This window comes from Theropithecus gelada, chromosome 5, assembly GCF_003255815.1.
Source record: "Theropithecus gelada isolate Dixy chromosome 5, Tgel_1.0, whole genome shotgun sequence".
Taxonomy (NCBI): domain Eukaryota; kingdom Metazoa; phylum Chordata; class Mammalia; order Primates; family Cercopithecidae; genus Theropithecus; species Theropithecus gelada.
The window spans coordinates 172,727,533-172,755,250 of record NC_037672.1 but is presented as its reverse complement, the minus strand read 5'-3'; the positions used below and the strand labels follow the sequence as shown (position 1 = coordinate 172,755,250).

General features: G+C 35.4%; 1 protein-coding gene across 4 annotated transcripts in view; it reads left to right on the top strand.

Moving 5' to 3' along the window:
* GPM6A (glycoprotein M6A) overlaps positions 1 to 27,718 on the top strand; it is a 375,012-nt gene that overhangs the window by 181,390 nt on the left and 165,904 nt on the right. For 2 of the 4 annotated variants that reach the window (XM_025385455.1, XM_025385456.1), the window contains exon 2: positions 15,080 to 15,138. The exons of the other annotated variants lie outside the window; for them this stretch is intronic. In XM_025385455.1, coding sequence (XP_025241240.1) covers positions 15,102 to 15,138 — 37 coding nt within the window. In that variant the 5' untranslated portion in view covers positions 15,080 to 15,101. The remainder of the gene's footprint in view (positions 1 to 15,079; positions 15,139 to 27,718) is intronic. 4 annotated transcript variants of the gene reach the window in all.

Sequence of the window (27,718 nt, the reverse complement as noted above, 5' to 3'; positions counted from 1 at the left end):
ATATGTTGAGGTCTTCTAAACCTTATGGTACAGATCAGTGGCCAATGGTTTTTGAGACTAAATGATAAGAGCCAGTTTTTTGTTTGTTTGTTTGTTTTAAGATAATGTCTCCCTTTGACACCCAGGCTGGAATGCATTGGCATGAACATGGCTCACTACAGCCTCAACCTCCCAGGCTCAACTGACTCTCCTTCCTCAGTCCCCCAAGTAGCTGGGACCACAGGCTCACTCCACCGTGCCCTCTAATTTTTTTGAGATGGGGTTTTGCTATGTTGCCCAGTCTGGTCTTGAACTCCTGGGCTCAAGCAATCCACCTTCCTCGGCCTCCCACATTTCTGGGATTATGGCTGTGAGACACCACACCCAGCCAAGATATTTTTTTAAACTAAAATTTGAGAATCTTTTCAACTTGACTTGAAAATGTTCAACTTGAAAATATTGTGTTGCACCACGTGAAAGCAATTACAAAAGATCCCATCCAGACAAAAAGCACATTCATGACCACTGCTGATTGTTCAAGTGTCTCTCTCATTGTCTTCTTTCCTTTCTAATGAATAATACAATTCTAATAATGACCATTTCATAGTAGAGATTTTTGGCATATTTTTATTATTTTGGCTACGGATGATGTTAAAGATTGACATCATCTTTAGGTTGACCACACAAGCTAACAGAGCCCCTAAAACACTCTTCACTGCCTCATTCTGATATATTTTCATCATTGCCCATGTAAGAACCTGATATTGGCTCCTTAATGTATTTGTTTATTTGACCTCTTACCTTCCTCTTTTGAAATCTAAAGACCATGGGAGCAAGGACCCAGTATATGTGTTCATGGACTTGCCCTATAAATTAGATTTACATCTGGGCAATGATAAGCACTCAATATATAATCAATGAATTAATGACTGAAAGACTATCATTGGGCAGGATTTCTTTGGGCATATTGCATTTCCTGTTAAATCAGTTATTATAAATTCTGTTTGATACTACTCCCATGATGTATACTTTTGCTTTTAAGATTACTGCACCCCAGGGTAACCTAGTACCTGTAAAACCTAGTACCTGTAAAACCTAGTACCTGTAAAAAAATTATCTGTAAAACCATGGCTTGTGTGATTTTAACATTCATTCTGTTATTTTTTTTTTAATTTATTTATTATTATTATACTTTAAGTTGTAGGGTACATGTGCATAACGTGCAGGTTCGTTACATATGTATACTTGTGCCATGTTGGTGTGCTGCACCCATCAACTCGTCATTTACATCAGGTATAACTCCCAATGCAATCCCTCCCCCCTCCCCCCTCCCCATGATAGGCCCCGGTGTGTGATGTTCCCCTTCCTACCACTAGGCCTGCCTTACAAGAGACCCTGAAGGAAGCACTAAACATGGAAAGGAACAACCGGTACCAGCCATTGCAAAAACATGCCAAAATGTAAAGACCATCGAGGCTAGGAAGAAACTGCATCAACTAACGAGCAAAATAACCAGTTAATATCATAATGGCAAGATCAAGTTCACACATAACAATCTTAACCTTAAATGTAAATGGACTAAATGCTCCAATTAAAAGACACAGACTGGCAAACTGGATAAAGAGTCAAGACCCATCAGTCTGCTGTATTCAGGAGACCCATCTCACACGCAGAGACATACATAGGCTCAAAATAAAGGGATAGAGGAAGATTTACCAAGCAAATGGAGAACAAAAAAAAGCAGGGGTTGCAATAGTAGTCTCTGATAAAACAGACTTTAAACCATCAAAGATCAAAAGAGACAAAGAAGGCCATTACATAATGGTAAAGGGGTCAATTCAACAGGAAGAGCTAACTATCCTAAATATATATGCACCCAATACAGGAGCACCCAGATTCATAAAGCAAGTCCTTAGAGACTTACAAAGAGACTTAGACTCCCATACAATAATAATGGGAGACTTCAACACTCCACTGTCAACATTAGACAGATCAACGAGACAGAAAGTTAACAAGGATATCCAGGAATTGAACTCATCTCTGCAGCAAGCGGACCTAATAGACATCTATAGAACTCTCCACCCCAAATCAACAGAATATACATTCTTCTCAGCACCACATCGTACTTACTCCAAAATTGACCATGTAATTGGAAGTAAAGCACTCCTCAGCAAATGTACAAGAACAGAAATCATTCTGTTTTTTAAGGATAATGGTTTTAAAATTTTTTAGTTGATTTTAAATTTACAATTCAATTTATATTAAAGATTCTTTACGGGTTACAAGAGATATACAAGAAGAGATGCCTCAAAAAGTATCTAGAAATTTATACTGGCATCCTACCCATTTAGCTACAAGTGTTAAGACCTAAATAAAGACACTTTTTGAAGATATATTTACATCACTTTTGCAGGAATTGATTAGTCAACATCTGTTTACTTTTTGTTTACTGCGTCATTTAATGTATTGGAAACAGTGAACTTTTGAGCAACTTTTATATTCAAATTTTGCTTCCTCATAGTTGTAGAACTTATGAAAATAATTTGCTTGTCTAATACCTTTGCTTATCTTATACCTTGTAAAATACCACTTACTCTCAGCTTTGTAAATAATAAGAAAAAAATATGTGCTTAGCATACAGTGAATACCACACAAATACTTGTTAAATATTAGTGAATAAGAAGAGCTGAACCTAGCCCCTGGAAAGCTGGGCACCTCCAAATAAGTCTAACCTCAGTCTCATTTTATGAATGGTAAGGGAGAAACAAGTGCAGCTTACGGTTTCTGATGCCAGTGACAGGCAGGGGAAATGAATATCAGACATATTGAAATATTAAAAATAAAAAAATGTATGATACCTGGCAAATAGGAGCTACAGACAAATGATATTGAAATTCAGGAAGTCAGATAGAGAGAGGAAATAAATCACATCTACCTTAATATTTGCAATAGTAAATGCTAAAGACAGCTTTGCATTTTGTCCAGGACAGCGGCAGCAGGGTGCTTACTGCTTACTGGAGCACACCGCTGAAAACCGTGAAGAACACGGTGGATGGAGTGTGTGTCTGCCGCACAAGCACAGTGCAGTCAAGTGGTGTTTGCAGGTTCATTCAAAAATCACAATGTGCGCATTGCAGCAGAGGAACTTCTAGGATGTAAATTACTTGAGTGTATCAATCTTCCTGGAGCCATGGTCTGGCCAAATATCTATCCAAAGAGACCGTATGTCAGGGCCAATAAAACATCCTAGAGAAAATGTTTTCTGGGTATTTCTGGAACACCCAGGATGTGGGCCTATTTGTTTTCTCCTTAATAGAGAGTAGATCACAATCTAAGGCCTCTTGCTCAGAACTGACAAACTCCCTAAAGATTTCAGATACCTAACTCACAAAAAAAAAAGAACAATGTGTAAAATCATACCTTTCTCTCAGAAGTAAGAAAGGAAGGGCCTTTCACCTTGATTGCCCATTGGTAGAAGCCCAGTGCTCCCGGCCTTTTTAGTCATTGGTTCAGATGTGTTGGGCAAGGCACTTTGAAGAATGAGAAAAGTTGTCAGTCTGAGTTTTCTTTTTTGAGATAAGAATTTTTAGGTTACCTAAAGTGATCTCTGGATATGTAAGAGTACACTTTAATGTATTTTTTCATCCACAGAGGACTTGCAATCTAACGTATAAGCAAAAATACCAAAACGCTTATGATAAAGCTGAGAAAACTTGAGTCTTGTTTTTCCTCATCAGTTCTCTATGCACCATATAGTGTAATCAGCTTTTTCAGAGGATATCTCTACCATCTGCATCTGCAGTGAGATTCAAAGCAACAATTTAAAATCACTATTTCAAAATTCAGGACTTATGACAAGCGACTAGTTTTGCATAAAGTTGTATTTATACCCCTCCCTCTTGTCTGTCTTTTTCTCTCTCTTGCACTTATCTATTTATTTTTGCAGGATTGTCATTTGCAATATCCAATATGATATATGAGGTTAGGCTTAACTGATATTTCTTAATTGTTAAATATTGGTTCAAGTGAATGAAGCAAAAAAACTCATCCACTTTTCAGATAAGTTATAACCTATGTTCATTGTCGTTAACATAACACTAAGCCTTTACTCAAAACTGAAGAAATGCTGACATGTGTTGGCTAACAACTGTGTTAATCAAGTACTGAATAGCTTATCTTTTGAGTGATATAAGTTTAGTATTAGGGAAACCAAAATTCAAATCTCAGTTCCTCATTCACCAGCTGTGTAGCCTTGAGAAAGTTGCTTAACCTTTGAAAGCCTCAATTTTCTCACATGAAAGAAAACTGTCTCGCAGAGATGTTGTGAATATTAGAAAAAAATTATAAAAATTGCTAGCCCAATGCCTATCACATTTTAGCTGCAGTTAGTGGTAACCAACTTATTATTGCCAGTTCTGTAAAATTATTAAGTTTTGTGATAATTAAAGTAATGTTGTAATTGTATAAAAAGTATCAAAAAGCATGTACAAAAATGAGAACACATGGACACAGGGAGGGGAACATCATACACCGGGGCCAGCTGGAGGCTGGGGCCAAAGGGAGAGAGAACATTAGGACAAATACCTAATGCATGCAGGGCTTCAAGCCTAGATGATGAGTTGGTAGGTGCAGAAAATCACCATGGCACATGTATACCTACGTAGCAAACGTGCAGTTCTGCACATGTATCCCAGAACTTAAGGACTTAAGAACTTAACTTTTTTTTTAAGCCAAAAAAAAAAAAAAAAAAGTAAAGAATTGAATAAATTATCTCAAATACCACTTTCTAGAAGTAAGCACTCTTAACATTTTCCAATAGATCTGTATAGGCTTGTTTCAATGTAAATGTTTATGAACATTTTTAACTACAAAAGGATACTATTTATACTGCTGTTATATACTTCTATCACTTTATTATGAACAGCTTTTCATTGTTAATATAGATGACTTATATAATCATTAACTACTATATAGTATTCCCATTTTTGGATGTACTAAAATTTTTAATAAACGATTCTCCTAAAGTGGAAAACTTTTTAAAAAAGCATTATTTATATTTAGAGAAAAATAGATAGAAAAGGGTAAGATTTCCAATTAAAAGAAGTTTTCAAAATATTAAATTGAAATTAAAGCAATTACATATGATGACCAATTCTCTGTTTGGGAATGCAAACAGAGTTTAACATCAGAAAATCTACAAATGCAATTCTTACTTTAATATATTAATGGATGCAGTTTATATAATCATCTTACTTGATGGAGAATAAAATATTTTTTTCTGATTCAGTACTGTATAATAAATGAATCTCAGAAACATGAACTAGAAGGGAGCTTATTTAAACAGATAAAAAAATGTCTACCCAAACCTACTACAAATCACATATAATAGAGAAAGCATAGACTCATTTCTTTTAAAATCACTGCTCAATTCAACATTGCACTGGGGACCCTAGAATGCACAGTAAAACAGAGGAAATAAATTACAATATATAGATTGGACAGATAGACTCATATTTGTTTTAATTCAAATATGTGATTTTCTACATAGAAATTTCAAGACCTATACATTATTAGAACTATAGGGAGAGTTTAGCAAATTTGCTTCTTATATGACTAATTTTTAAAATCTGATAATGTGTTCCTTTACTTCAGTCAAAAAAAGGACTTGAAAGATTTAGTATAAAATACCTCTAAAAGAAATCAAAATACTTAGGAATAAAAACAAAAAAAATATGCAAAGCTCCTAGGGAGAACATTTTAAAACATTCTTAAAATAAATGAAAAAAAGTTCTCAACATATGGAAAGAGATCTCATGTTCATGGAAAGAGATTCAATTTTGTAAAAATGTTAATTATCTCTCATTAATCTATGAAGTTAATTTAAGTTCAATAAATATAAGTTCACCTCCCCTTCATTATATTTCAAAGCTGATTCTGAAATGTATATAGACAACCAAAAGTCAAGATTAACTAATGCACTGTAAAAGCATATATGTTAGACATTTTAATTGCTATAGAATTAGTATTCAGAACTTACAAATAACATCTATAGAATAATACCAAAAAGCAAACGATACCATGGGAAAATGAGTGAAGGGCATGAATATGCATTTCTCAAGAGAGGAAAATCATTGGCTAATAGCATGAAAATGTTCTCAACTATATGAGATACTTAAGGAAATCATATTAAGATATATAATTAATACTCATATAAATTAAAAATTTATCTTTGTTACATTTAAAAATTATTAAGTATGGAAGATGTAGAACAGTAGGATTCTCAGATAGTTCTCAGGGAAATTTAAATTGGCACGAGCAGTTTGAAGGGCTTTTTAACACATGTATTATTGAAGACACACATACTCTCCTACCCAATGATTCCACACATACACACACCTCAGACTTCTAGGGAAAATTTTAAATGTATGCACTAAATATATATAAAAATATTCATTGTAATTTTTTACAGTTATTTAGAAATTAGAAACAATATTAAATGTTTATCAACAGATCTGCATATATCATTAAAAGATTGAGGAAGAAGTTGTGAAAAGAGACATATAAGAAGATATCCTTGATATCCTATGAAAACCTACAAAACAGGCCAGGTGTGGTGGCTCATGCCTGTAATCCCAGCACTTTGGGAGGCCGAGGTGGGTGGATCATTTGAGGTCAGAAGTTTGAGACCAGCCTGGCCAACACGGTGAAACCCCGTCTCTACTAAAAATATAAAAATTAGCTGGGCGTGGTGGTGCATGCCTGTAATCCCAGCTACTTGGGAGGCTGAGGCAGGAGAATCACTTGAACCCAGGAAGCAGAGGTTACAGTGAGCAGAGATTGTACCACTGCACTCTAGCCTGGGCAACAGAGCAAGACTCTATCTCCAAAAAAAAAAAAGAAAAGAAAAACCTACAACACAATACTAACTATGGTGTGTATATACATCTGTATACAGACACACACACACATTAAATTATAAGGACAACATACAGGAATAAAAACACTCCAGTCCCAAGTGATTGTTAACAGGAGGTAGAGCTGAAGAAGATATAAGGAAAGGAATGCGATTAGAGAAGATGTATAATTGGCTTTCTATTTTATTTTCTATGTTGGGTGGTAGTACAAGTGTTTATTATTTCAGTCCGAACAGTTAATTTAAAAAAAGAAAATAAGAAGGAATAATAACTGTGAATAAAATCCTAATGGCTAAATTGTGGCATTGAATAGAGTTTGAAGATCAGAGATACGTCCATTGAGTAAAGGTCTCCATATTTCCGCTAAACTGCTTGGATGATAATTGCATTTGTTGACGAAAGCTATCAAGCATGTCAGAAATCTTAACAAACTTTCTCTACTTCAACTCCCTATAGTAGTTTTACTCTGAAATCATACTTTTGTTGATTTGTTGCTGTTTAAAGTGAGTATTAATATTTTTAACTTCAATCATAAGTTTTTTGAGTATGAGAATCATTTCTTCAACTTTTTTGTGTGTCTCTCACAGCATCTGGCAACATGTTGGGCAAATGGGAAGCAGTTAAATGTTTTTGTTTTTGAATGAATACAAATATTTATGTTGTAATAAGACTTTACAATCAGGGCCTCTTCCTACATTAAATGCCTTTGGGTCTACTGCTTATATAAGTGTAGACAGATATCCAGGTGGTTCAAAGAATGGGCTTTGGGATCAGAATTCCTATGTTTAAATCCCATCTTCACCACGCTGTTACTTGCTACAAAGAATTTAATCTTTTTGTCCCTATTTCCTCCTGTATCAAAATGGGGACAATAGTAATTACCTGACAGGGCTGTTGTGGTGAAGGTTAAATGGGATATACACTTTTTAGAACCTTAGAACAATGCTTCACAGGTGAAGTGCTGAGTATAGTTGTCATTAATATTAATATAACTGCACCTATCATACTTCGTTCCAACTGTTTGTCTCTCTCTTCCATATTTGCTATGAGCTCTGTTAGAGCAGGAAACTACATCTGCCCTGTTCACCTGGCTCAGCTTCAGATACCTAGTAGTCACTGAATAAATGCAACTTGAGTGAAGGAGTGGGCTATAAAGTTTATTCTTTGGCGAGCTCAATTTAAAGTAGCATTTTTGTGACCAGAGAGAATCAGCTTGGGCCAATTTTTATGATCTCTTTCTCAATTAGTAGTGGTGTTTGGATTTTGAGTAAACAGCGGTCACTGCGGTTTTCCCATTGCATACCTTTTAACCCATCATGCTTTCTGCCATGTTTTATGGAAAACATAATTCCCAGAAAAGAGATTTGGAGTACTCTTGCTTTCTGGCATTTTGGAGAAAACAAAACTATTTATAAGTTTTAAAATTTGGATCACCTCTATGATTATAGGATTGCATGAGTACTTAGAACTGATCTTTCTATAAAAGGGTAAGTTTGGCCCAAAGAGTGTCACCTTGAACTTTCCTGTCTCCCCTTAACTGTAATCAACATTTATGACAATACAGCTTTCCCTTCTTAGAGGAAACAGGAAACAACAATTAATATTTCCCAGCTCCCTTTTTGTTTTGCTGGTTGCTCTTTGAAATATCTCATTATCATTCTGCCATCAACTGCTGGGGAATGACATTTGTTACGTATGAACATGATATGTATGTCCCCAAGTCATTGTAAATTATGTTCACCCTCTAAAATATTTTGTGGAAGCAAATAAACATAAGATAAGGTATGTGTAAGCCACTGAGTTTTTTCATTCATTTATTTGTACATCATTTTTTTTAATTGATTCATTCATTCATGAATGCATGCATTCAACAAGTACCTATTGAAAGCTTGCTATGTTCTTGTCTTGTGTGACGGGGAAAGATAGAGGCCATTATCTTATGGAGCTTATAGGCTGCAGGCTCGGGGGAAGATACATATATACGTATCTCAAACTAAATATATTATATATATATACACACACACACATACATATTGCAGACTATATCTATATATATATTGCAGACTTTGAGGAATAGCTCTGTAATATCATGTGATATGAATACTAAAAGAGGCCTATGCTGTCGGAAAAGTTGTGCCTGAGGATAACATTTTCCAGCTGAGATCTGAGTAGATCTAGCTATCTGAGGGTGGAAGGAAAAGTGTTTTAGGAAGAAGAAATAACGTTCACAAATGGACAATTTTGAGAAATTAGAAGGAGATGAATGAATGAACAGCAGGGGAAGGTTATGCCAAAGAGGTGAGCTCCTGCCAGGTCATGTCCGATCTTCCCAGTCAGGCTAATGAGGTTGAACTTTATCCTAAGAACAATGGAAAAGCATTCACCAGTTGTAAACAGGCCTATGACATACTCATGACAAGAGCCCTGAAAATACAGTATTAATAGATTGGAGAAGAAAGGTCTTGGTAAGAAAGAGCCTAAGATATCCGAAAGGTAATTTCTTGGGGGTAAATATTAACGGGTTTGCCATTGTCCACCTTTAGGCTGCAATCTTATAGAGTACAAGCTAGGTCTTAGGAGTGTCTTCTTTTTCAGTACTCTAAGTAAACTAAGGAGCAAGACTCAGAATTGGATATTCCAGCACAGGACTACTGAATACCTTGGGGACACAATGTCTAATAAATAGTGAAACAGTTTCCGCCCATGCGCCCAGATGTTAGTCTATTACGTGTTCTCAGCAGAGTACGTCTCCCTCCCCGTAGGCCTTCACGTATTCACTTTCAACTGTTTAGAAAATCTTTTCTTTCTCCCCAGCAATCTGCCTCCCCCTTTTTCCCATCTAATTTCATCTCCTTTGGGTGAAAGGTCACTTGCTTTGATCAGGTCAGATCAAACTGTACCTTCTAGAAAACCAGAAAAACTTTTCCAATGATCAAAACTAAATATAGGTTAGATATCCTTGAGGTAGGCTCATGTGGCATCTAATGCATTTTTATGTTTATTCGGTAGCACTTGTCATTCAGCATTGTGATATTTGGTCTGTCTTATGCTACTAGGCTACATGCCTAATTAGGGCAGGAATTTGTCTCATTAGTATCCCTTTTGCCTACATCGCTTTCCTGTAAGAATGCCTAATAAACACTTTTACAATTCAGAATAAAAGGAAATGGGGTAATGATACCACTGTGAACACTATTCTGATCATTCTGTGAATTGACTGCTTTCTATGATTATATAACTCTGAAGAATGTTATGGTCATTTTATAATGGACGTTGCAGTGTTTGTGGTGGTTTTGACTTTCTTTAAGAAAATGTTGGCCAGGTGCAGTGGCTCACGCCTATAATCCTAGAACTTTGGGAGCCTGAGGTGGGTGGATCACAAGGTCAGGAGATCGAGACCATCCTGGCTAACACGGTGAAACCCTGTCTCTACTAAAAATACAAAAAATTAGCTGGGCGTGGTGGTGGGCGCCTATATTCCCAGCTACTTGGGAGGCTGAGGCAGGAGAACAGTGTGAACCCTGGAAGCGGAGCTTGCAGTGAGCCGAGGTAGCACCACCGTACTCCAGCCTGGGCAACAGAGCAAGACTCCGTCTCAAAAACAATTAAAAAAAAAAAAAAAGAAAAGAAAATGTTATGGAAGTCAGTTTCTGATCTGGAGCTTAGAGTAGCAGACAAAGGGGTCCTTTTTCTCTGTCAAAATATACGAAGGTCCCAACTCAGACATTTCATTCTAGAGATAATGTTAATTCTGTGTCTGAAACATTTGAGGTAGAAAAAAAGGCAGTTTCTAAATCGTGTTCTTGCCTGTTAGTCCTGTGCACTGGGCTTGGTTTTCATTATCTTCTTTTCCACATCTCTCTGTACTCTGACCCAGGGACCACGAACGTTTTTCCCCTCACTTTTTATATTTAATGCTGTATTTGGAACCACAACTTCCTTAATCTGTTAACTCTACTTACTTGTCTATATTATGAAAATTGTATCACAAAGATGACTGTATTACATAATAGAGGAATATGTCAATATTTTCTCAGTGTATATAATAATGTGTTTATCCATAAAATAAGATGAAGTGTTAAAGGCAGCTCCAACTTAAGATTAATTAAGAAAAATGAAAGAGAACTATAATCGTTTTGGATTGAGTGAGTTCACACAGGAAAAAGTAATATACATTATAAACGTTTCTTAGACAGTATTTGAAAGGGAAATCTGACTTGATAAAAATATAATCATATTTTTAACCACTTAGTTAACTTATATTTGTTTTATTTTATTTTTTAGAGGCAGGGTCTTACTCTGTTGCCCAGGCTGCAGTGCAGTGATGTGATCATAGCTCACTGCAGCCTCAACCTCCCAGGCTCCAGTGATTCCCCTGCCTCAGTCTCCCCAGCAGCTGGGACTCTAGGTGTGCACCACCATGGCTGGATAATTTGATTTTTAAAATATCTGTAGTGGCCAGGTGTGGTGGCTCATGCCTGTAATCCCAGCACTTTGGGAGGTCGAGGTGTGCGGATCACCTGAGGTTGGGAGTTTGACACTAGCCTGACCAACATGGAGAAACCCTGTCTCTGCTGAAAATACAAAATTAACTGGTCATGGTGGCACATGCCTGTAATCCCAGATACTCAGGAGGCTGGGGCAGGAGAATCACTTGAACCCAGGAGGTAGAGGTTGCAGTGAGCTGAGATCGTGCCATTGCACTCCAACCTGGTCAACAAGAGCAAAACTCTATCTCAAAAAAAAAAAGAAAATATTTGTAGTAATAAGGTCTGTCTGTGTTGTTTAGGCTGGTCTCAAACTCCTGGCCTCAAAATGTGTTTGGATTACAGGCATGAGCCACTGCATACAGCCCATATATTTTAAATACATGAGTAAGAGTAGAGTGGGACAAATACAATATGATACAATGGAAAGAATATTAGATGAGGCATTTCAGTCCCCATGAGGACACATCATTGCTAGTTATTAAGGCTCATATAGTATATTTTATAATTCATAAAGCAAATCTACTGTAATGTCAAACATTTTTCTTTTCTAACTAGTTTAAGATGCTGGAGGTTCAAAATATTTTTACATCAAAGGAGATCCAAATTTTAAAAAAATAATCTTAAAACCACCATTAGCAACAGCAACTTGGCTGGGCTTTGTGGCTCACACCTGTAATTCCAGCACAAGCTGGGTGGATCACCTGAGATCAGGAATTTGAGACCAGCCTGGCCAGCATGGTGAAACCAACCCCGTCTCCACTAAAAATACAAAAAACTAGCTGGATGTGGTGGTGCATTCCTGTGATCCCAGCTACTCGGGAGGCTGAGGCAGGAGAATCACTCAAACCCTGGAGGCAGAAGTTGCAGTAAGCCGAAATTGTGCCACTGCACTCCGGTCTGGTCTGGGTGAAAGAGTGAGACTCCGTCTCAAAAAAAAAAAAAAAAAAGAAAGAAAGGAAAGTATCAACAGCTCAGCTGCCATCAAACAGGAGGAAGGGGAAAGGGGGAGTGCATTTTTAATGGGCACAGAGTTTTAGTTTGTGGAGATGAAAATGTCCTGGAGATAACTGGTGGCCATAGTCACAGAATGATGTGAATGGACCTAATGCCACTGAACTACAGATTTAAAAATGATCAAAATGGCAAATTTTTATTGTATATTTTGCCCCAGTAACAAATACTGAAAACCTACTGACAGGAGATTGCTGCGAGGAGGCTATGTATGTGTATGTGTCTCTCTTCATTCATTTGACAAGAGTCCATTTAGACTGGCTCTGAGGACTTTTTTGCATATTTTAAAAATTAGTATAAGTTGATATTGGCTTATGTTGGTACCAACTGTCACATGAAAAAGCCTGTTTTAGACAAAAGTGAATGATTATATGAGCGTGTTCTGCTGCAAAATTTCCAGAAGAAAAAGAAACCATGAATATTTTAAAAACTTCCTTTCCGTCTCCTTTCCCTCTCTTTTGCTTTATATGTGTGGTGAAAAAGAAAGCTATGAATTGAGGCTTATTTCTGAAGATGCTGAAGATACTCATAAAGGAACAAAGTAGGAAGGAAAATTCGCTTCTAAGGTCAGACCATCAGGCAAGAAATCACCAGACATGGGTTCTGAGACTTACTTGGTCATTTATTAGCCCAGTCTCTAGGTGTCCGTGAGCGTCAGTGTTTTTTGTTTTTTGGTTTTTTTTCAACATAAAGTGGGGAAAATTATGCCTTTTCCTTTTGATTTACAATGGGTTGATGTATGTAATCATGTTTTATAGATTGTAAAGTGTTCTAAAAATTTAAGGTGGCATTATTGTATCTACTGGCACTACAATAAACGATTGCTTTCACGAATGATTTCCATGGTATAAAATGAACGAGAATCTAAATGAGGAGCGTTGCTCCGTTCTGTGTTGATTATATGCCAGGTTATGTCAGCCTAGGGATGAGTTGAAGCAGAGAGGCTGCTACAATTTGGCTTTTTGATTTCCCTTATGGTTTCTCTCTCTCAATCTGTGCACTGAGCAAGCAGCTCTCTCAAAAACCCTTGAATACAAATAGATATATATTCAGAAGAGATAGGTTTTGAGTTATCTGAACTCCAGTTATTTTTGGACAAAATTCATTTGAAAAGAGAAAATAATAACAAATGATAATAAAAGTAAGAGGACTAAACATTCATGTATGAGAAATAAAGTGGAATGCAGTGATTGTGTTTCCTCTAAATAGTTGCTTTTGTAATATTTAGAGGGTGATGTGCAACATGCTACTGGCCTGCTTTAAAGAATGCATGTGAAATACAAGCTATAATGCAAGAAACGTATGCTATGGATAATGAGGATGTGAGTTATTTTTTATTAAAGGCAAAGAGCTACAGTTATGTCTGTGTGAGTGTCCTTGTGTGTCTCTGTGTGTGTGTGCATCTGTCTGTGTGTGCTTGTGGGTGTGTTTCTCTCCCTCTGTGTGTGTGCTGGCTCATTTGGAGATGGAGACAGAGGCAAGGATCCATTCTTTCTACTCTAGGAAAGGTTTATGCTCCTTGAAAGAGATACTGTTTATTTTCTTGCTATACCTTTTGTGAAGTATTGAGACTCTTGGACTGTGCCCTGTCACTCAGTAGGCTGAAGTACAAATGCTAATTTATTGCCAGACTGCAGCATTGTGATTTGCATTCCAAATCAGCTTGCACATTCCCATTATAAATTGCTGTCCTCTTGTTTCTTATCTCAAATTTCTTCCTCCCTTACATCACTCTTTTCATTCCCTAACACTGACCTTTCAAGAAATTCCCTTTCAAGAGATTCTTGTTGGAAATCAGCAGCTTTCGTGGGCTAAAATCATAACAATAAATAACAAAGACATCAATAGGGTTTTTCCTTCCAGTGGTGTTCTCCCTTTTCCTTAAGAGTCATATGGCACTAAGTAAAATAATTACTTAAAACATGTATCTCTCAGGCTTAGAGCTTTATACTCACTCCTTTGACAGCCACGCTTCTATTTCTTTTTAAATCTCAAAGGTGTGGGCTTACAAGTCCTGTCTTAGTAATAAACTTTTGCAGAGAAACCCTGAGATGGTGTAATTGCATCCTTTCTTGGCACCTTAAATCAAATTAACTAAATACTTAGTGAGGAGAGAAAAGGAAAACACATTTTTTTGCAACGTATCTGACTGGGTGAGAAGCCACTGCTGCAGCATAAAGAACCGACGGGAATCTGGGCTTTCCCACTCTGGAAGCGAAGGGGGGAATTATGGGTTGGTGGTCGGCTTCATGTTAGGAGGACACCCCTCCATCTGTTCACAGCTCAGCCTGTTTCCAATTTAAAGCCCAGATTTCAATACAAACCTCAATTTCTTTTCCCCGTTTTAAATGCAAAGCAAGACTTGTGAATCATAGTGTCTCTGTTCCTGGGATTCAGACCAAATTTTCCCCCAAAATTCTCAGGCTGTTTGTTTGAATACCTGCTTACAGTGGTACACAATGGGCAGCTTTGAGAAGAAAAATTGATAATCTTCATGGAAGAGTAATTTGAATGAAATTACACTTGACAGCTCGTCTCCAAGCAAACAAGAGGAACGAGGGAGCCTGAGCTAAGCTCTGAGGACTTGCCCAAGCCACTGCTGTTGGAGCTTCCCAGGGAAAAAAAAAAAAAAAACACCAGTTTTTCCAACATCTAATTGAGCTTTTGATTAATTCCGTGTACCAGATTCTACTGAAGAAAGGTAGCCATGGAAGAGAATATGGAAGAGGGACAGACACAAAAAGGTACTGTGCTAAAAAGCGTTTATTTGTAACTAAGTAATTATTTTGCAGTTTCCTTGTTTGCTTTAGACACTTGCCAGTAAGGCTAATGAATGTTTCTCTCTTGGAAGGCATTTTGTTCCTTCCTCTCCTTTAGTCTGTTCCTCACTTGCAGTAATGTCTGGCACGAATGTTGTCATTATTTGCAAATCTTTCAGATATAAGTAGCGAAATGCAGAGTCGAGTATTAGTGAGAAGAGCATTGCGGTATTGTAGTGAACTATTCCTTAGACCAGTCTTTGTTAACCTTCATTTATTTCGTGATTTCACGCTTGCCGAGCTGGGTCAAGGGATCCCTAGTGTGAGCCACAAATACAATATTTGGAGTTAGTTAAAAATTTGGTGATGGAACCACTATCCATACCTTTGCATGGACATCTGATAGAACAAAGACCAGGACCATTAATTATCTTTTGATTGCTACACGTTTTTAAAACAATCTTTAAAATATAAAAACATAAAAACAAGGATGCACTTTCGGTTTAAGCAGATGGAGCAAAAGTTCATAAATGTTCAGGGTGTATAGAAACGTTAAGATTTTCCTTTCTATATATAGTTGACTGTAATCAACTGAGTAATAAATGTTAAAGGAAATTTTTTGATGCATTTTTAAAGCTTGTCTAGGTATATCTGGCTGTATGAGTTAAAGTGAAATTGCCATTTTTGTAGGTTGAAATGGTCAAATATTGGTAATTTGGAATGATTCAATCAACTCGAGAATTGTTTTAATGTGTCAAATGGTAGCTTCAGAGGGAGCTAGCTTTCACCCCAGACAGGCAGCGTTTCTCTCGTCTGCTGCGGGCTTATGTAATGTCAGAGAAAATGGTCTCATTTTCTTAGGACTGAAACCTTAGTAACACAGGTAATGCTACATAAAGGTAATATTCAAGAGTAGTGTTGAAAAAGATTCAGCTATCAAAGTTAATTTCAAATGTATATAAAGGCATTTATTTTAAAAAACTATATTTTATATGATAAAATATACAGAGTGGAAGCACAGTATAGTTACCATATTTTTAGCTATTTAGCTATGCTGGGTTTCTTCCCTTAATGTACACACACATACTTTGAGGCATATATGGTGCATATACACAGACACACACACGTAATAAAAGACCATTGATATTAAATATATGAAAGTTTGATATAAGCAAAAGGTAATAGATATTTCCCAATTTTAGTCCTTAGTACCCTTATTAATGATAATCTGTAATAGAAACACAAAAATCTACATTAATAGCATGTGATCTATTTTTAAATTTAAAAACCTCAGCTCCCTTTATTATATGCACAAATAGCCTAAGTATTCATCAGTGATTGTAAATGGGAAATTTTAATGGTAATTTCTGTTCTTACAAGGTATCTCGATGGACTGTTTTAATTTAGAATAAAATATCTTATGACAACATCTTTTTTGTAATACCTAATGATGATACTTATTGGCCGATCAATTTGCTTAAGGAAAGGTAGACAACATTTTAAATAGAGCAATGATACTCATTACACTAACTAAAACCTTGAGTTAAATCATGGATTGTGCTAACAGGTTGAATGTGTCTTAGCAAGCTTTGGTAGATGCAGGAAGCAAGAAAAATGATGTAATTAGTTGTGATTTTTTTTTTTTTTTTCCTCAGGTAACACTGAAAAGCTTTCTTTTATGGGGGTGGAGGTGGCAATGCTGTGAGGAAAGATTTCCGTCACAGTGGGTTTTTCATCGTTAATATATGCACCAGCAACAGTGGTGGAAAGCAATTTTAAATCAGAAAAATGTTTAGTGGTCTATCAGTTTGTAAATGTATGTGAATACAATATTTATAGTTTAGGTTTTTTTCTTAATTGAGAAAAAGAAAGATTTAATTTTCTTCACTCTTGATGTTCTGTTCCTCTCAACTACGCCTATGACACCTTTTCTATATAAGTTTGTTGTTAGAAAGTTACATTTGAATCGAAATGCTCTGTCGATATGTGCGTGGGTTGTAACTGTGAAATTACTGGAGGAGCAATTTGACAAGCAGATAAAATCGTTAGAGATTTTTCAAGAGTTTAGGTGGAGAGACTTAATGATCTGTCTCAAGAAAAGCAGCATTTTGTGTTCTTATCCTGTTTTTCTTAAACTGCATAGGATTTTCTTAAACAATAATTCAGATATCACAGAGTTTTCTTCCATTTGCAAGAAGTAAGTGGCTTTTCCGTCTTTTCTTAAAATTTAGACCTTGTCTTTCCTGTCACATGTCACCAAGACTTAAAATTCACATCAGTGTTTACTCATATTACCTTGCAAATTCAACTAGAATGTAAAACTGAGTGGTTTCATTAATTAATTGTAATTTCATATGTTTGAAAATAGAGATACTTGATGCTCAAGCACTTAAAGAGATCATCCATAAGAAATACATTTTTCTTCATAGTGAGAGCCCACTCCCCCCTCAAGCTTTAAAAGGCAATTGAGAATAGTCCCTTAACTGTTATCCTAATTTAAGTATATGTGTTCAGCCAGAGAGGGAGGATAATTTAAAAGTATGGGTGACTTCACCCACCAGCCATTCTGTTCAATGAGCCCACGCTTGATGTGAAACTGAAATGGGAATCATTAATCTGTTGCTCCATCAATTTCTGCCACCCTCCCCAAAGGTGAGTGTCTCATTATGCTGAGGGGAGGCTAGTATTTTAAGAAACATATAGTTTTTGGTAAAACGTGGCCTCTAAATGAAAGCCACTTACTTCGTCTTGTGTTCAGCCAAAACTGAACAGCCAAAATGGTATTCTAGTACTGAAGAAAAAAAAAAAAAAAAGGAAAAAAGAAAAGAATGTTTTGAATTTGGTCTTTAGTATGGCCGTCCTAAACCTAGCATCATCTGTCACCAAAATCAAGAACCATAGTCACAAAATCATGGCAACAAGGACCCCAATTACTGCAGAGGGGTTGAGCAAAGTGAATAAAGATATTTGGATGAAGATTTAACAGGTACGCATTTATGACTTGTAGCCATGCAACTGTTTGTAGAACATTTTGCCAAATCTTAAGAGAAAATATGTAAATGATTTATGGGTTTCTAATTAGGAGTGAATTGGTGAATACACATTCAGGTTGCCAGACAAGTGGGTGACCATCTCTTTGTGGACAGCCCTAATGAAGGCCTTGCTGAATTAGGAGGGGTTTACAGAGGAAGGCTGATGAATCAATGAGTAAAGGGAGCAACAAAACTGTATGGAGATAAAAAGAAAACAACAATGGACAGAAAGAGCCAGCAATTCATAAATTGACAGCTTTTTTTTTTTGAAAAACAATTTTTGAGATTCTTCTACACATTTCTTGTGTTGGTGGATATCCACTTTCATTTTTAACAGTCTATACCATACCATTTTTTCAGTTCAGTTTAGTTATTGAACATCAGAAACATAATTAAGCACTTTTACTAGCAAGATTTATTTTTCAAGGAAAATGTTAGTAATAATAACTAATATTTAATAATCCAGGCACTGTTCTAAGCATTTCATTTGCAGTGTCTAATGTCAATATATCTTGACATTAGTTAATAAATATTGATTACAGTTTTTTAATAAATATCAAACATTCTTTGACTTTATGGTCACACTATTTAGTCAATGGCCATTGGGTTCAAACTCTACAGGAAACTAAGAGAAAACCTCACGCAAACATCCAGAGAAAAAAGAATTGTCATGTAACAAAATGAGATAGTCTTCCACTTCAGTTCCAAGAAAGATTATGAGGTGGTCAGAAGGGAGAATGAGCCAAATGATTTCTCCATTTTCATAATTTGACTGAACTGTTCCAAACAGCCAAAACCATGATGGATTTAATTTCTGAACATGAACATTTTATGAAACAGGTCTCAAAATTACATGGAGTATACCAGAAAGTTTTGATCAGCACAAAAGATAACAGCCACAGCATCACTCACCATGTTTTTCTAGTGTAATAAACCAGCAGCTTATATGAGTCTGTGCTGTCAATGTCAACCACCGACTTTTCCAACACCAAAACCCCGCCTACCATCGCCTCAGTGGAATCAATCCTTGGTGACTGTCAGGGATTGGGTCACAATATACAGCCAAAGTTCAATGGTCATTGTTCATCCTGAGCTCAATAGCACTAACCTATTTGTCATTTCAGCATATCTTTAGCTTATTAAAACCAGTAAGAATACATAAGTGAAAGGAGAGTGTACAGGTTTATTTTCTTTATTTTTCATATCAATGTTAATGTCCGCCTATCTCACTATTCAAAATACTGTACAATTATTGTTGACAAGAGAACTCTTCATCATATACTTTATACATTTATAACATGTATTACTATAAAGGAGTCTATGCACAAAAGGATATACTGTATATTGTACTTAATATATAGTATATTTAATATACAGTACAGCTTATATGCTGACTAAAAGTCTCTTCAGACATTTTTTTGTGTGTAAGATTATTTTTATCTTGAAACCTAACCTTTCCTTAAGGAGACATCATCTCTGAAGAAGAGACACCACTATAATCAATGAAAAAAAAATAGGCAGTTTTGGCTTTAGGAGACTAGGAAATATTGACCAACCTATATTGCCCAGTGATTTCAGTGCCAGACACTGGCCTAAGGACTTTACCTAAATGAACTCATTGGCTCTTCACAATAACCTTAAGTGGTACTAATGTTGAGGAAAATATATATCAAATTGGTTAACTGACTAGACCCAAGTCACATAGCAGTAAATAGTAGAGCTGGGTTCGATACAATCAGAATGAGTCCAGATTCTGAACTTTTAGCCCCACTCTCTAAACTAGATGTCCACAGGTGCCTGCCTGGCAGCCATACTCCTTCGAAGGACTGCCTCCCCAACATGCTTCCATTGCACTCATCAGCTATGATCTGTAATTTATTGTTGTGTTCCTTACCACCAACTCTGGCTTCTTTTCCTTTGCCAGATATGAAAACGTTTTCAAGGGCAGCCAATCCCTGAGTGCACTAGCAATCTATGACTTGTAAGTCATGAATCGAATCCAAAATGATGAATTGGTTCAATTGGCCTTCTTTCTTGAGAACTGGGAAAAAAACGATTCTCAGTATGCTCTGAGGATCTCTTTATCCCATGGCAAATTTTTATAATGCCTATGCTGCCCCGTCTTTCAGCTGCCCTGGGTGAATCTCTATTCTTTGCAATCAAAAGACCTCTAAATAAAACAAATCTTCAGATCCTTTTAGGAGTCTTACATAAAGAGGCTTAGTGCTAAGAAATTTTCCCTGAGTTTAACCTGGTGAGTGGAAGCTGAATCAACTGTATATTTAATGTATTAAATTTCAACTTTGACACCACTCTTTAGTATAACCTTGATGATTCTGATTTTTTTCCCTCACTGATCTTTTATTTTTTACAATTTAAATAAGTTCGTCCCTAAATCATTGCCTACCAGTAAGTATTGGTAGTATAATGTTTGGGGAACTATTGCAAAGAAATTAAAGGACAGAATGTGTGTGGTTTATTAATAGATTTATAATCCTTAATATGTCATTGAAGTCTGTAGACTAGTGGCTAAGAAAATAACAAAAACAACATCAAAAACCTTTAAGCAGTCGTTTAAGTGTAAGAATTAATAATTTGTTTCTTAGCTGTTGGCTACTTACAGACCTATGAAAAGGGAACTGGTTTTATCCATCTAGTGGACAGACTTCATCTCAGCAAATACTGTCACAAATCATCTCTTCAGCTGCCGTTTCTGCATTTGGATAACAAGGCTGGAAGAAACGTAGAGAATCAGATTTTATAAAGCATGGAGAAAAAAAATCTGTCCTAAGATTTGACAGCTGTGCTTTTACTAGCATTGTGCTTAACCTGAAGTGTCCTCCTGGGTATAAGAAATTACTTTTATACCTTGGTGTTTACAAATGTAGTTCTATAACATCTGTCAGTAGGGAAAATTAGTTATATTTTTAATAAAGTTGAATAGATATTCCCAGAACTTCTGCATTGTTGTGGTTATGTCTGCTGTGGTTTAGATATAACATTTTAGAATTTTGTCATTTTATATTTTCATTGGATCAGTTGCTAATTATGCTTTCTTTTAGTGTCTGTGGTACTGTTTATCTCAAAGATCCAAAATATTAATAATACATTTCTAACATCTTGTTAGGATGAAGGATATGAATAGATTTTTCACAATATCATTAAAATGAGTGAATTCACCTTTCCGAATGAAAGTGCTTGATATAGTTACTTCATTAATTCCTTAAATTAAAGTTTAAATATTTAAAGAGACTAAATGAGAAGTACAGCGTGATAGATAGATAGGTAGATATTGATAGTATTCTTGGAGTGATGACTTCTAAGAAATGGTTTTTAGAAATTAATTATTCCCTAATTCATCAGAAGACAATGACTCATGAGGGATTCATAGGATACAGGAGATCACTCCTAGTTTGTCCATTGTGAACTCCATTTTCCCCCAAGCAAAGACCCCTCCCCCACCATTCAAAATGTTTGACAGTTTTCTTTTTCATACATCGAAGGCAGACTGCCTGGCTTACTTTCAAAAATCCTTTTGGATAGCATCCATACTAACAGGTGGCACAGCTGTGGATTAGCTGACATTATAAAAATAATTCATGATTTTCCATGTGCTTTCAAGTTGTGACCATTGTCTTGGATATTCTTAATCTAACAGTAACTTCCTTCTTTCTACTGTGAACAATACAAAGAAAGAAAAACAGAAGATAACTGATTTATTTTTTCAAATTGTAAGTGGGAAATATAATTTTGGTCAAAGATGAGAGTCGGTTCCTTACTGGAGTCTGTTTATAGAGTTCACTAGGGAATTAAGTTATAATATGGGGAAATCTGAGGTCAGAGAAAAAAGGAAGAATGACTGTTGGCTTTTAAATGATGTGTATTAAGAGATGTCAACATGTTAGAATATTAACTGCTGTATATATCCAGATTCATTTCCAAAAGAAGGAAAGACACTTTCTCACATTGTTTAAATTGTTTAATGTTTTTGGACTTAAATTTTTATCATATGAAAAATGATGAGTTTTAGTATACTTACCTCCATCAAAGGGAGGAATTGGATGGACTATCCCTGAGAATGATGCTAGAAACATAAGAGATTGTTCATATTGCCTCCTATAAGGGGGTGGCCATGCTTTTTCTTAGTTATCAAGTAAAAGTGAGGCAATTAAAGCATTTTGCTAATTAGCATTTTTCATTGATTTATAATAGAACTTCCAATGTCTGGGAAACTATTTTCTACAATTTTTTTTTTTTTTTTTTTTTTTGAGACGGAGTCTCGCTCTGTCGCCCAGGCTGGAGTGCAGTGGCTGGATCTCAGCTCACTGCAAGCTCCGCCTCCTGGGTTTACGCCATTCTCCTGCCTCAGCCTCCCGAGTAGCTGGGACTACAGGCACCTGCCACCTCGCCCGGCTAGTTTTTTGTATTTTTTTAGTAGAGACGGGGTTTCACCATCTTAGCCAGGATGGTCTCGATCTCCTGACCTCGTGATCCGCCCGTCTCGGCCTCCCAAAGTGTTGGGATTACTGGCTTGAGCCACCGCGCCCAGCCTATTTTCTACATTTTTATGGTTGCAATTAATATTCCCCATGAGAAAGGTTATCTGAATGGTGAATTACCTATTCTTTCTTAACAAAAGTAAAATATGGGAGAAAAACTTTACACCTGTATTTATTCCCTGATTGTTGTTTTATGCAAAAAAGTTTAGTAACTAATTCAAATAAAGAAATAATACATACCCAAATTTGCTTCCCCCCAAAACTTCACAGCTTTTTTTTTTGAAAAACAATTTTTGAGATTCTTCTACACGTTTCTTGTGTTGGTAGATATCCACTTTCATTTTTAACAGTCTATACCATACCATTTTTTCAGTTCAGTTTAGTTATTGAACATCAGAAACATAATTAAGCACTTTTACTAGCAAGATTTATTTTTCAAGGAAAATGTTAGTAATAATAGCAAATATTTAATAATCCAGGCACTGTTCTAAGCATTTCATTTGCAGTGTCTAATGTCAATATATCTTAACATTAGTTAATAAATATTGATTACAGTTTTTTAATAAATATCAAACGTTCTTTGACTTTATGGTCACACTATTTAGTCAATGGCCATTGGGTTCAAACTCTACAGGAAACTAAGAGAAAACCTCACACAAACATCCAGAGAAAAAAGAATTGTCATGTAACAAAATGAGATAGTCTTCCACTTCAGTTCCAAGAAAGATTATGAGGTGGTCAGAAGGGAGAATGAGCCAAATGATTTCTCCATTTTTCTAGTCAAAAATTTATTTTTCCTATAATAAGGGCATTTAAATTCAAATTTTTGTAACCACAGACTCTACATTTGAGTGGCAGTAAAGAATTATATTTATTTTTCTTCAAATACCTTTCAAAATTTCAATATTCAATACTAGAATTCATTCTTAAAATAAGGATTGAGCGTTGTTTGAGCAATGGAACTCTTAGATATGACACTAAATGTGGTTTGTCCATTTAAAACCAACCATAGGCTTTGAGAATCTCTGTCTTAAAAGGTACCCTTGTATTACCAAAGCCAGATTCATTTAGTGGTTTATTGTCTCAAAAACTTGATTTTAGTTTTTCATCAAGTTAAAAAAAAAAAAACCCCTTTTACTGTGAAAAGAATGCTTTGAATACTGGTTAAAATACTTGAGCTTAAAACATTTTAAATCTCTGCTCAACTTTTTCACAGGAAAAAGTTGTAATTAAGTCATAAGATCTAGAATTCAGAAACCACGCACTCAGATTGTCTCCATGAATTTTCAACATGTATAAGTGCCAGCAGTTTTCAGTTGATCATCCTAGTGAGTGGCCAGTTGACTTTTGGTTTCCCAATCAGATGACTTTTGTTAAAGCCCTGGCTCCTTTTCTCCACCTTCATTTTCTCTCTAACTTCATCTGTATTATTCAACTGTATTTTTTTCAAAATCTCAATTTTGAGAATTAATTTTTTGGGGGTTTAGGTCCATTTAATGTGAGTTAGACGTAATAATGACTTGGTAAAAGCGTCTATTATAATTCCTGGAATGTAGTAGGAGTGGAGTAAATGCAGAGATACCTTCTCCACATTTCCTTTCCTCTCATCATAACACACTGTGCCCATCTGAAAAACTGACCAAGCAATTTTCCTTGAGTCAGAGAGCTGGAATTAAAGGACTAATAAGTTTTTTGAATTGTTGTAACAATTATTTCTTAAATGTTTTAATTTAATATACGGCATCTCTTACTGTTTACTTTTTTATGTATATGTCATGCCGTAGCTCCCTTCTCAAAGTACAAATCCCTGAAGGGTAAAGATTTGTCATTTGTTCATGAACCCAACCTGCAAAGTGCCCTGAAAACAAACCCATTCATAGCTGATTGATGATGATGATGATGGTGATGATGGTGATGAAAGGAGAGTAGGAGGAGAAAGAGAAGGAAGAGGGGGAGGGGAAGAAAAAGAAGACGATAAAGAGGAAGAAGAAGGGTTCAACTGTACAGACTAAAGAAAGAATAAAACACATTTTTTCCCCTAAATAGAGACAGATCTAACAGAGCAGCTAAACCTGGCTTGGGAGAATTTAGCAAGGGCTCCATTTTATGCCATTAGATTTGAATTAAAAATAATTCTTTTCTTCTTTGACCTGAAATATATTCAGCAGTTTGGTAGCAGCCTTCTTGAAAAATGAATAGATTTTCTTTTTTTATTATTAAAGAGCCCACACATATTTTTAGCATTCTGATTCTAGCAATGAAGTCAAATATATTAAACTGTCAGGTTCAGCAAATGGTTACTGAAACTTGGAAAACTATGTCTTATAATATTTTATAATATGCTGTTAAAATTTAACGAAGTAGTTTACAAATTTGCTGACACTAGGCTTACTGTGTTCATTCATAAGAATTGATCAAAGAAAACAAAATTATGCAAGAAATAACAGTTTGAAATCCTTGAGGACAGTTTAATAAGATAAGACCTTTTATAGGACATGTTTAGTAATTTTTAAGGTAATGAACTTAAAAAATAGCATGCAATGAGTAATCAATTTTCTTTTGCCTTCTTTTAAGCTTTATTTTAATTTTTGTATTTTAATCAGTATATAGTCTTATCCAATTGGCTTATATTTTAGATGGGGTCACGACAGAATCTGAAAACAGATCATTTGAGATCTAGTCAATGGTATTTGAAGAGTATTTCTTTCTAACCTTTCAATGTTCATCATATTTTCCCTATAATTTCGGCATACTAATTTTTTTGATGTATTAATTACTAGTTTATGTTTTGAGATGAATTTGTGATACCATTATTTGGTGGAACTGAGAATGAACTCTTATTAAACAACTGAAATAACTTCTTGTTTTATAGGTCAGTTGTATAGCCAGGCTGAAAAGTATAATCTTGAAGAAAGATAAGCTTATTTATTTAGGTGTTATTTTTACACAGTAATTTTTTTTTTTTGCAACACTACATGAAAATTTAATTCACAAAGAGACAACAAGAATGTATTTCCATGATTGATCTCTACAACACCTTTTAGCAACTTTGAGCCCCCTCCCAAATGATTGGGATCTGCATATTATACTTACGTGGAGAGTAGTATACTTACCAAAGGTCTAAAAGGAGCTACTGATTTATGACACATGTGTTCTTTCATATCATCTGTGTATCAAGAGTGACCACTAATTTTACATAAATATCAAAATGTCTTTGCCCATTGTTTCTGCTAAATTGGAAGGAAACTTTGTGTCATACTTACACTTATATCATCACTGCAACATTTGGACTTAACTCTGGTACTCTATTTTCTTTTAAATTCTGCAGTGATGCAAAAGCAACATCACTATAACCTAATGATGAAGAAGTCTTTTCAGGCAACTGTATTACCCATGTTTGTGTCCCTCGAGGCATTCCATAGTCTTTAAAGTATTAAAAAACATAGCGTATTTATTTATCTAACATACTCAATTTTTAAAAATGTATCATATCCACTGGTCACTTCATTCCACCTCTATCAGATTCCTGGAAAATTCTCTCCTATTAACTGACAAATGTATTTTGCTTCAGCCTTCAGGTATTAATAGATTTATTTTTTTTAAAGTCTACTGAGTGGTTTGTTACCTATTTGTCTGTATTATAGATGTATTAGTTTGAACCATGTCAAATTACCAATATTAAACACTTTTTATCTACAAAACAGCTATTCAATATACCTATAATATTAGTGTGCTACATTTATAAAAGTTTTTAACGTGATCCTGATTTCAATGTACAAAATAGAAATATAGGATATGAAATAATTAGGATCTGCATATTATACTTATGTGGAGTGTAGTAAACTTACCCGGCATTCTCCGAAATTCTTGGGAGGTCATTAATTCGCTGCTTAGTTTTCCCTGTTAGCAAAAGATGGCAAACTATTTGCAGACTTTATTGTCTGACACATTTAAATTTCATGAAAAAGCTAACATTGATCTCATTTCTTAGGTTTCTTGAGTTCAATACTTGGGAGGCTTGTTAAACATAGTGCTAAGATTAACAAGTGTTTAAGACTAACCCTGTTTGTCTTAATGTAGACAGAATGTCCTTTAATCTAGAAAGGGGAAAATGTGTTTTGTTTTTCCTTGGATAGAATAACACTCCAAAAATCATTTTCCATACATGTGGCATGACTCAATGGAGTCTCAGAGCCCACAAGCTGGGAATGCCATTCTGTTATGAGGGGGTTCTCTTTCAGATCCTCTGGGATGAGTTTACAAGGCTGTTTTGTGGTCCTTGAGGGAAAATGAGTTATATACCATTTCAATATTGAATGTAACCCAGGCATTAACCTGACCATTATTACCTCTCTGGTGATTTTGAAGTTTTATTTTGCAAGAAACAGAAGCCTTCATTGAATAGGTTTTATGATCTGTGTTTTAGAAATATGATGAAGCCATGGTTTAGGCCTCGGAGTGGACAATAACATGGTATAGCACTGAAGGACAATGGAATGCACTTTATTTTATGTAGATATATAATTTTAGCTATTATTTGTTAAGTGTGGGTATGGAAACAAGGGGGGATTGATGTGAGAGAATTTGATGCACCCGATGTTACTATAGGACAGATTAAAATGTTTTAGACAAGATTTGGCCTAGAGGTTTTTCTCTGACTTGGATAATTTGCATTCAGTGAAATTAAAATGATATTGATATTATCTAAAATGGACTTATATACACAGGGTTAGCATACATTGATTAAGGAAAACAATCTATATCTCTACCTAGATTTGTGTATATGTTATATAATTTTGTTTTTGTTATATTTTGTGTATTCTTTTTACCTATTTATTTTTATTTTGTACATTCTCAAATAAGATTACTCTTCAGTTTAGCCCTCAACCACAGCATTCAGCCCTCAACCACAGATTACACAGTTATTGGAATTATTTATTGGCTTCCTCACCACTTTGGAATCCATATACTTTTAAAAAATATTGTGCTCTCAGGATCATTTTTTTTTTGAAATTAAAATTTTGAAACATCTTT